We start from the raw sequence: 9,944 nt of genomic DNA, 5'->3' as shown, positions 1-9,944 counted from the left end.
CCGGGGGCCTGGGCTTCCTTTTCTTCTTCTTCTTTCTTTTTTCTTTTTTAAAGATTTATTTATTTGACAAAGAGAGATCACAAGTAGGCAGAGAAGCAGGCAGAGAGAGAGAGAGAGGGAAGCAGGCTCCCCACTGAGCAGAGAGCCCGATGCGGGGCTCCATCCCAGGACCCTGGGATCATGACCTGAGCCCAAGGCAGAGGCTTAACCCACTGAGCCACCTGGGCGCCCCACCTGGGCTTCTTCTGACTCTGCTCCAGAAGTGTTCATCCTCTGAGTCTCCTGGGGCTGTCACACAGTCCACCATAACGGGGCACCTTAAAGCGTACCTTAAAATTTATTTCCTTACAGTTCTGGAGGCAGAAGTCAGAAATCAAGGTGTAAGTAAGCTGTGTTCTTTCTCAGTTCTGCAGGAAGACGTTGTCACATGAGAGTTTACTGGCTTCTACTGGGCCCAAGAGTTCCGTGTCTTGTGGCAGATAAGTCCAGTGTCTTGCTCTGCCTTATGATCTTCCTTCTTGTGTCTCTTCTCTTCTTATGAGGACACCAGTCCTGTTGGATTACCAGCTCGCCCTACTCCAGTATGCCCTCATCTCAACTAGTTCCATCTGGAATGATCCTATTTCCAAACAAAAGTCACATTCTGAGGTACTAGGGGTTACGTTTCTAACATATCTTTTTGGGGATTCAATCCATAACACCCTTCATGGTCCAAAATGGCTGCCAGAGCTCCAGCTATTGAACGCAGTCTCCAGGGAGCAGAAAGGAGGTAGGAGGAAAGAGCAAAAAGAGGAAGGGGTCCAGGGGCTATCAGATTCAGCCTGTCGTTTACCCAGCACACAGACACAAAAGTAGGAGAGTGGAAGTCTCATGCTATGCTCCATGGGTCCACTCGTGCTGGAGGAGGTGTATGCTGCACCCCAGTAATCTGTAGCAAACTGGGCAGGAAGGGCCATATCTGAGAGCTCCCCGTCCTGACACAGGTAGGCAGATGCTCCAGCCTCTCCAAGAGCTACTGATTCTCCAAGAAGCTTCAGCAAGCCCACAGAAGAGAGGTGTGAGCGTTACCACCTCCCTCCTAAACTCAGTCTATAATACTGAACACGTAAAGATGGCCTCCCGGCATGGAAGGAACAATGTTGCCGCAGGGGAACTGAAGAGCGGTCTGGACGGTGGCGTCCGCGAGCCACAGGGACCAAGCTTCGGGGTATGGGGGAGAACAATCACATCTGGGGGGCGAGGAGGAGGAGGGCCGGAAGAGGCCCCGCCTTCTGGAGGGGGGGAGCTGAAAGCCCAGCTGCGGGGGGGTGGGGGGGACCGGCATTCCCCAACCTGCCCCCGCCCCAGCCTTGGACCATCTTCCTGCCCACACTACCCCTCCCCAGCAACTTCAAGCCCCCACCTCCACTGACAGGCCCCCACTTTCATCTCCCACCGAGACTGGATCCACCTGGCAGGCTCTCCTGTGTGCTTCCCCTCCCCCTCACCTGGCCCGCCGCTGTGCTCCCAGGGACTGTGCTCCCAGGGACTGTGCTCCGCCAGCATCTCCAGCCCGCTCCACACTGACCACCTCTGTCCCAAGATGAGCTCGGGTTCGTTGGTTAAGGCATTTGCCACGTGCCAAGCTCCAGCCCAAGGGCTCCGTGGGCACGGATTCTTTCAGTCTTCAAGGACACCCTACGATGTGCTCACCTTTGACGGTGCCCCTCTGAGAGAGACCCCAAGAGTTCGCGTCCGCCTGGGGCCCCAGTTCCGCCCCTGCGTCTCCTGCAGCACATCTCATAGTCCTGGTTGCCGTTTTCCTTACCTCCAAAGGCTTTGGCGTGGCTCAGGGGTCAGACACCTGCCTGGGCCCCAGCGAACCCCTGAGCACCGCCTGGGGCTGCCGACGCGCCCTTTCCCTGGGTGTCACTACGCTCTCTCCCCCGTTTTACTTAGGATTCCATTTCCAAGTCCAGGGTCCGTGCGCGGGCCCCTAGGGCGCGTCCCCGCCGAGCGAGGAGAGGTCCGTGCGCTGTGCTGGCCTGGGGAGGGAGCGGGGGCCAGGAAGGGCCGAGCGGCGGCCCTGGGGCGAGCCCTCGCGTCCTAGAGGGCGGACGCACGAACCGCGGGCGGCCCTCCCCGGGAAGCTGTCGGGCCCCCGACTCGGACTCGTCGGGCCTCCTCCCCGCCAGCGGCCCTTGCCGGGGCGTCATGCGGCGCGTGTCCGCCTCCGGGCGCCCCGTCCCTCCCGGCGCCCGCCAGCTCCCCGCACGGCGCCTCGCCCACGCGGGCTTGGAGGGGGAGCGACGCCTCTTCCTGCGGCCGAGACCCTCTTTGGGACCCCCGCATGCCCTGAGCCGCGCCACCTCGCGCCGGGTTCCCCGGGTACGGGACGCGCCGCTTCGAGCGAGCTCGGGATTTCGGGGCTCCGCGCGCAGAGCCGCGAGTAGAGCCGCGAGGCCGCTCCGCCACCCCTGGCCACCAGGGGTCGCTGTCGTCCTCCCTCCGGCCGCCGCCGTGGCGGCGTAGCGCAGGCGCAGTAGCGGGCGCTCGGAACCACGGCGCTGCGCTTCCGGGGCCGCCCGGGCCTTGTCCGCCGCCGTCCCGTTCCCCCGCGAGCGAGCTCCAACTGCCAGGTGGGCGGCGGGCGGCGGGCGGCGGGCGGCGGGCGGCGGCGGCGGGCGGCGGGCGGCGGGCGGCGGCGGCGGGCGGCGGGCGGCGGCGGCGGCGGCGGCGGGCGGCGGCGGCGGCGCGGCTCATGCTGTGGCCCGGCCCCGCGCAGCCCGCTCCGCCATGTACGCCGTGTACAAGCAGGCGCACCCGCCCACCGGCCTGGAGTTCGCCATGTACTGCAACTTCTTCAGCAACAGCGAGCGCAACCTCGTGGTGGCCGGCACCTCGCAGCTCTACGTGTACCGCCTCAACCGCGACGCCGAGGTGCGTGCGGGCCGGGCCGCCGCCGTCCGCGCTCGCCGCACCTGCCCGCCGGCGTCGGAGAGCGCGCGGCCCCGACGCGCACCGGCGAGCGGGCGGGCAGAGCGCGGCACGTGCCGCCGGGGGGTGGGGGCGGGGGCGGCGCTTTCCCGCGGGGGCCCCCGGGGCACGGCCTCCCGGGCTGGAGCCGCCGGCGGCCGGCGGAGGGACGGTCCTGGGGGGTGGGGGGCGGGGGCCAGCCCGGCGGGCCCCCGAGTGGGGTCAGGCCCCGACCGGAGGTCCCTCGGGTGCGCGGCGCCCGGCCGCAGCGGAAGCACAGCGGTGCTGGGGGCGCCGAGGGGGACCGGTCCGGGAGGGCGTCTTGCAGGAGCGGGGCCGGCGAGACTTGTCCGAGCGCGAGGATGGGGCTGGAGGCCGTCGGGGCAGGGGCAGCGGCCGGGGCGCGGGCCGGAAGCGGTCGAGGGCGGAGAGGGGCGCAGCGTGGCTTGGAGTGAAGGTCGCGGAGGGGTGAGCGGGGGCTGATGCGGCGGCAGGCGGGGTCCGGGGGCGCGCAGGCGGGGCCGACGTCCCGGCACCTGCTTCCGCTCAGCTGCTGGCTTGAAACGCGCGGCCCGAGAGCCCTGGAGGAGGAGCGCGGAGCAGGCCGAGCCCGGTGTCACAGCGGCCGCTCTGGGGCGGGGTGTCCTGGAAAACGATCTGATTTTTAGCTGTTGCGGCAACGGCAGTTTTGAGGTCAGTATTTGGGATCGGTCCACATTTCAGACAAAACTGAAAAAGATGTTGCCGATGAAAACGGGGCAGCCCGGCTGGCTGAGGCAGAGGAGCGGGGGGGCTCTTGGTCGGGCTGGTGAGTTTGAGCCCCACACCGGGTGTAGAGACGTTGACAAGGAACGAATGCGTCTCTGCTGAGCTCAGTGAGCGGCCGCTGGTTTCTCCGTCCTGTCCTCCGTAAAGTTCCTTCTCCGATTGGGTGAACTCAGAGACCGGTCGCAAGTGCGCTTTCATGGTGGGCTGGGCCCACGGCGAACACTGGTGTCAGCCGCTCCTTTTCTCCGCAGACGTGTTTGTGCAGAGGCCTCGTGAGGAAGGTGCTGGTGAGCACGGCGGGCGCAGAGACCTGCGCTCGTGGTGCCAGGGCCCGTCCTGACCTGCCGTGGGGGCCAGCAGGGCAGGGAGGAGAGTGGGGGGCAGGAGCGCTGTGAAACTTTGCTCCTTGCGAAGTTGAGTTTTGAGCAGGCGAGAACGGAGGCGCCGCGGAGAGCGAGGGAGAGGCCCGAGTGGGTGTCAGGCAGGGGACGGTGCTCGGCCAGCCCCGGCTGGGGGGGAGGTGCCTGGGTGGCTCAGTCAGTGGAGCATCTGACTCTTGGTTTCAGCTCAGGTCGTGATCTCTGGATCGTGAGATGGAGACCACGCTGTCGGGCTCCATGCTGTGGGTGGAGCCTGCTACGGATTTTCCCCGTTTGCCTCCCCAACCCCCACCCTCTCTCTCTTTTTTTTTTCCTTTAAGATTTTATTTAGTTATTCGATAGAGATCACGTGGGCAGTGTGAAGCGAGAGGGGGAAGCAGGCTCCCCGCTGAGCAGGGAGTCCGATGTCAGGCTCGATCTCAGGACCCTGGGATCATGACCTGAGCCAAAGGCAGAGGCTTAACCCACTGAGGCCCCCAGGGATCCCCAAACTTAGGAACAACAGAGAGTCTCTCCCAGTTTCTGAGGGTCAGGAAGCCCAGAGTGGCTTAGCTGGGCGGCTCAGCACAGGCTGCCAGGAGGTTGGAGCGTCTGCTTCTCACACTGCTGTTGGAGGCCCTCGTGTGGGCCTCACCCCAGGGCAGCCTCCTGCAGAAGGAAGGCTGAGCGAGAAAGAACAAGTCACCAAGGAGCCACCGTGTCTTCATAACCTGAGGGAGACATGGCACACGGCCCCCTCCGCCCCCTGGTACAGCTTGTGTGGACCAGCCCTGGCACAGGGCGTGAATCCTGGGAGGCCGTCTACACACAGATCTGGGTGCTGCCCACTGTGAGGTTGAGGGAAAGCTGGGGATAGGAGCCATGCCGAGCGAAGTCTGGGCTGGAGAGAAGCGGGACTCTTCAGACTCTGAAGCTGGTTGGAATCACCCAGAAGATGGCTCCTTGGGGCTGTGGGTGCCCCAGGCTTGAGACATCCGGAAGAAGAGAAGAGGCCCAGGACGTGCTGCCGGGGGGGTGGGGGGGTGGAGGAGGGGTAGCAGGGGGGGGCTGCGGGGGGGGGGAGCCGGCCGGGGTGGGGGGGAGAGCCCACACCCAGGGGAGGCGGAGGCCTGGGGGCCTCAGGCTGTGTCCCCGGCTGCCAGGCCTCTGTGCCAGCAGACCTGGGGGCCCTGGGGGCTCTTGACCCGGGCGGGGACGGGGGCCTGCAGGGTTTGGAGCCCACTGCAGAGAGAGAATGAGTAATGTGAACGTCTCCGTGAAGATTGGCCCCAGGGGAATCAAAGCAACAGCAGCAGCGGCGGGGAGAAGGTTGGAAAGATGGAGCAGCAGGGGTGCACCGGCCTGGCTGCCGCCCCGCCCGGGCCGCTGAAATGCAGCACGGCTTTGCCTGTCTTCAGAGACCTGTACCACGGCCAAGCAGATGGCACGTGGCTGCCAAGCTGAAGTCAGATGTTGGTTTCGGCTGACTGTAGGAAAGTGTGCCAGCCCTCGAGTCAGAAAGTCCGTGGGGCAGGAGATGGGGCTGATGGGGGGCAGCTGGGGAGCGTCTAGGCGGTCTGGTTTCTGCTGTGGAACCGCAGGTGCCTGCATTGGTGCGTGTCTTGGGAGTTTGGACAGGGCACCCCACGGACTGAGGAGGTCCCTGGCCTGTGCTCCACGAGGTCTGGGGTTCGACTCGGTGATCTGAAGGGCTGGAGGCAAGCTGCCCTGTCCCTCTCTGTCCCTCCCCCCCAGCTGGCTGGCTTGGTTTTCCTAGGCTCGAGAGAAAGGGGGAAGCTGCCAGTCCTCACCAGGGCCAGGGCCTGGGGTAGGGCGCGAGTTCCATCCCCGGCCTGTTCAGAGCCGCTGAGAGCCCAGACTCAGGAGAGGGGTGATGGGCCCCATCTTGGGCAGTCTTGACTCCGTTGGTGGAGTCTCCTGCAGGTGGCTCCTGTAGCTCACAGCTCAGCACTGGTGACAGGAATGGGGGGGGGCATAGAGCACAAAGCACGCGGGCATGTGTGGGGCGTGGGCAGTGTGGCTGGGACCCCAGTCCTCTGGGTGAGGTGGGAAGCGAGGGCGGCTCAGTCCGAGGTCGGGTGTGCCGTTCGCATAGCAGAGGAGCTGTGTGTGGGAGGGGGTGAGGGCATGGCCTGGGGCGTGCTTGGCGGCGGGGCGGTGGCGGGGGGGACCCCTATGACCTTTGGAGTTCATTGACGTTAATGGAAATGCCAAGTAAATAGAGACTAGATCATGGTTATGGGTGGAAAAGTCTCCGTCTTGTAGAGATGTCCGGCCCCTCGGGTTTGTCTGTAGAGTCCGTGTCTTCCAGAGTCGCAGTGGGTTTCTCATTAGACGGAATGGTTCAGTTCTCAAATGTACTCGGAAGAGCCAGAAATGAAGCGCGGCCACGATGGCTTTAAAGACGAGCAACGTGGGACACGGGCCTTGTAGGAGCCTCCAGAATTGTGCGCGCGCGTTTTAATGCTCGGTTATTAGGCATGTATGAGACAGATGTAGAATGAGGTTCACTTTGGACTGTTTGGAACCAACATTCTTCTCATGGAACGTCCCGCTGTATCTCCAGGACTTTTCCCTTAAAAACCTTAATTTTCTTCCTTTTTTTTTTCCCTCAAGATTTTTATTTATCTGACAGAGAGCACACACGAGCAGAGGGAGGGCCAGAGGGAGGAGGAGGCTCTCCACTGAGCAGGGAGCCTGCCACGGCTCGGCCCCAGGACCCCGGGACCGTGACCTGAGCCGCCCAGGTGCCCCTATTACGTCTTTTTATATCTCTCCAAACGGTATTTTGTTTTTCTCCTTAACCTTGATAGTTGGGTGTTCTTGTGTGGAGCTAATTAGGCATTCCTGGGATGACTCAGTCTGGCTGTGCCGTGGTGTCCTTGTCCCACGTCGCTGGCTCATTTGCAGAAACTGTGAGGAGTCAGCCTCCAGTCCGTCCTGCGTGCACGGTCGGTGTGGGGGCCTCACCGCCTGAGGTGCCGTCAGCCCGGGACCAGTGGGGTTTTGGTTCATTTGGTGTTTTTTAAGTTTATCATTTTTGAAACATTTGGTAGAATTTTCTGCTGAAGTTCTCTGGCTCTGGAGTTTTGTTGTTGTGAAAATGTGTTGGGTGTATAAAATGCCTTTTCTGTAATGAGTTAATTATGTTGTTTTTCTCAAGCAGCTCTTTTTACGGTGTTTTCCCCATAGCACAAGTGTGTTATGAAAAATGCCCTTTTTTTCTCATTATTAAACTTCCGTGGGGCGGCTGGGAGGCTCAGTCGGGTGAGCATCCGGCCTGATGTTGGCTCAGGATCGCGGGATGGAGCCCAGGTCAGCTCCGTGCGGGGTCTGCTTGACAGCCGCACTCCCTCTGCACCCCGTCGCCTGTGCGCACACGAGTGAGGGGACTGATGGCTGTTGGGGGCGCCGTGACCGGGGCATTCTGGGAGGCCTGTGGCCGCGCTGGGGACCGGGTGGGAGCGAGTTTGTGCACGTTGGGTCTGTGCCCAGATGCCTCCTGAAGTGCCTGGAAACGGGCGCTGCGCGGTGGTGAGGGTTTGGGCAGGGCTGGCCCTGTGTGGCCGTTTCTCCTTGTCCCCCAGTGAGGGGGGCTGCCCCGTCTGTGGCTTCACCGCTCACCCTCCTCTTCCCTCCCAGGCACCAAGCAAGAATGACAGGAGCACAGGTGAGCACAGGGGTAGCTGCCCTGGCCTCAGGTCTGGGGCTGTGGGGGCTGGGGTGTGGGCCTGGACCCGGACCCACCGGCCTGTCCCTCAGAGGGAAAGGCCCACCGGGAACACCGGGAGAAACTGGAGCTGGCGGCTTCCTTCTCCTTCTTTGGCAACGTCATGTCTATGGCCAGCGTGCAGCTGGCAGGTGCCAAGCGGGACGCCCTGCTCCTGAGCTTTAAGGATGCCAAGGTAGGCAATGGGCCTGGAAGTGGGCGTCGGTGTGGGGGGCCTGCCGGGCCGGGGGTTTGGCCACAGCTCTGACCTGCGGCCGCCTTCCAGCTCTCGGTGGTGGAGTATGACCCGGGCACCCATGATCTGAAGACCCTGTCTCTGCACTACTTTGAGGAGCCTGAGCTGCGGGTAGGGCCAGGCCACGACCCCAGACCCCAGCGCCTCCCCCCACCCCACCTCCTGTCCCCAGGCCTGCCTGATGATGCCCTCTGCCCCCAGGACGGGTTTGTGCAGAACGTGCACGCGCCGCGGGTGCGGGTGGACCCCGACGGGCGCTGCGCTGCCATGCTTATCTACGGCTCGCGCCTGGTGGTCCTGCCCTTCCGCAGGGAGAGCCTGGCCGAGGAGCACGAGGGGCTGATGGGGGAGGGGTGAGTACCGCGGAGGGGGAGGGGCTGTGTGTGTGGCGTCCCCTGCTCCCTCTGCCCGCTGAAGCCTGTGGCTCCCCAGGCAGAGGTCCAGCTTCCTGCCCAGCTACATCATCGACGTGCGGGCCCTGGACGAGAAGCTGCTCAACATCGTGGACCTGCAGTTCCTGCACGGCTACTACGAGCCCACGCTGCTCATCCTCTTCGAGCCCAACCAGACCTGGCCGGGGTGAGGCGCGGAGCCGGGGGCCTGCGGCTCGGGGCGGGGACTGGGCCCCCCCGGCCCCGGCCGACCCAGCCGTCTGTCTGCAGGCGGGTGGCTGTGCGGCAGGACACGTGCTGCATCGTGGCCATTTCCCTGAACATCACGCAGAAGGTCCACCCGGTCATCTGGTCCCTCACCAGCCTGCCCTTCGACTGCACCCAGGCCCTCGCCGTGCCCAAGCCCATAGGTGAGGGCCGTGGCTGTGGGGGCTCGTGAGAGTGTGCGGGGCCCCGCCCACCAGCCTGTCCCTCTCCAGGCGGGGTGGTGGTCTTCGCGGTCAACTCGCTGCTGTACCTGAACCAGAGCGTCCCCCCGTACGGCGTGGCTCTCAACGGCCTCACCACCGGCACCACTGCCTTTCCCCTTCGTGAGTGTGGGCAGGGGCGGGAGCAGCGGGTGGGGGCTGGAGGGCCTCGACGTCTGTCTGACCGCGCCCGGCACAGGCACCCAGGAGGGCGTGCGGATCACCCTCGACTGTGCGCAGGCGGCCTTCATCTCCTATGACAAGATGGTCATCTCCCTCAAGGGCGGTGAGATGTGCGTCTCCCCTCCGTGAGCCCCAGCCCTGCCCGTCCCCCCCCACCCCTGCCCCCCGCCCCGGCTCAGCAGCCCCCCTCCCGGCAGCTACGTGCTGACCCTCATCACCGACGGCATGCGCAGCGTCCGCGCCTTCCACTTCGACAAGGCCGCCGCCAGCGTGCTCACCACCAGCGTGAGTCCCGGGAGGGCCGGGGGGAAAGGCCCTGGGGGCGGGCCTGGCCTCCCCCTCACCGGCCGCCCGCCTTCAGATGGTCACCATGGAGCCTGGGTACCTGTTCCTCGGCTCTCGCCTGGGCAACTCGCTCCTCCTCAAGTACACGGAGAAGCTGCAGGAGGCCCCTGCCGGCGCCGTCCGGGAGACCGACAAGGTGCGTCCGCGGAGCCTGTCGGGACACGGGCCCCGGGGCGGGCTCCCCTCACAGGGCTGCTCACCGCCCCTTCCTGCCTGGCAGGATGAGCCGCCCTCGAAGAAGAAGCGAGTGGACTCTGCAGTCGGCTGGTCAGGTGGGGACAGAGACCTGGGGCTGGAGGGGGCCGGCGGGGGCCAGGCGATGGGGGTGGGCTCACGCGGGACCCCGCGTCCGCCGCAGGGGGCAAGTCCGCGCCGCAGGACGAGGTGGATGAGATTGAAGTTTACGGCAGCGAGGCCCAGTCGGGCACACAGCTGGCCACTTACTCTTTCGAGGTGAGCTTGGGGCCCCGGCGGTGGGGAGGGGGGCTC

At 64.5% G+C, this 9,944-nt stretch overlaps 1 protein-coding gene and 1 long non-coding RNA gene across 3 annotated transcripts in view; one reads left to right on the top strand and one right to left on the bottom strand.

Annotated features, from left to right (window-relative positions):
- Positions 1-223: 223 nt before the first annotated feature.
- LOC116574903 lies at positions 224-2,537 on the bottom strand. The gene is made up of 3 exons (XR_004279541.1): positions 1,808-2,537; positions 1,488-1,708; positions 224-619 (listed from the first exon to the last, which is right to left on the bottom strand). It is a non-coding gene; the product is annotated as an uncharacterized LOC116574903 (long non-coding RNA).
- CPSF1 (cleavage and polyadenylation specific factor 1) overlaps positions 2,513-9,944 on the top strand; it is a 12,954-nt gene continuing 5,522 nt past the window's right edge. Inside the window, exons 1-14 of one of the 2 annotated variants that reach the window (XM_032315891.1) lie at positions 2,513-2,618; positions 2,765-2,919; positions 7,746-7,773; positions 7,866-8,008; positions 8,099-8,179; positions 8,270-8,421; positions 8,501-8,647; positions 8,731-8,870; positions 8,940-9,050; positions 9,127-9,220; positions 9,308-9,395; positions 9,472-9,591; positions 9,676-9,727; positions 9,814-9,908. In XM_032315891.1, the coding sequence (XP_032171782.1) occupies positions 2,776-2,919; positions 7,746-7,773; positions 7,866-8,008; positions 8,099-8,179; positions 8,270-8,421; positions 8,501-8,647; positions 8,731-8,870; positions 8,940-9,050; positions 9,127-9,220; positions 9,308-9,395; positions 9,472-9,591; positions 9,676-9,727; positions 9,814-9,908 (1,395 nt within the window). In that variant the 5' untranslated portion in view covers positions 2,513-2,618; positions 2,765-2,775. Of the gene's footprint in view, positions 2,619-2,764; positions 2,920-5,182; positions 5,604-7,745; positions 7,774-7,865; positions 8,009-8,098; positions 8,180-8,269; positions 8,422-8,500; positions 8,648-8,730; positions 8,871-8,939; positions 9,051-9,126; positions 9,221-9,307; positions 9,396-9,471; positions 9,592-9,675; positions 9,728-9,813; positions 9,909-9,944 lie in introns of those variants that run through there. The other variant, XM_032315893.1, reaches the window with a different exon arrangement.

This window comes from Mustela erminea, chromosome 16 (genome assembly GCF_009829155.1).
Source record: "Mustela erminea isolate mMusErm1 chromosome 16, mMusErm1.Pri, whole genome shotgun sequence".
In the NCBI taxonomy this organism is placed as follows: domain Eukaryota; kingdom Metazoa; phylum Chordata; class Mammalia; order Carnivora; family Mustelidae; genus Mustela; species Mustela erminea.
Note: the sequence above shows the minus strand (reverse complement) of the source record. Positions and strands in the feature narration are given on the sequence as shown.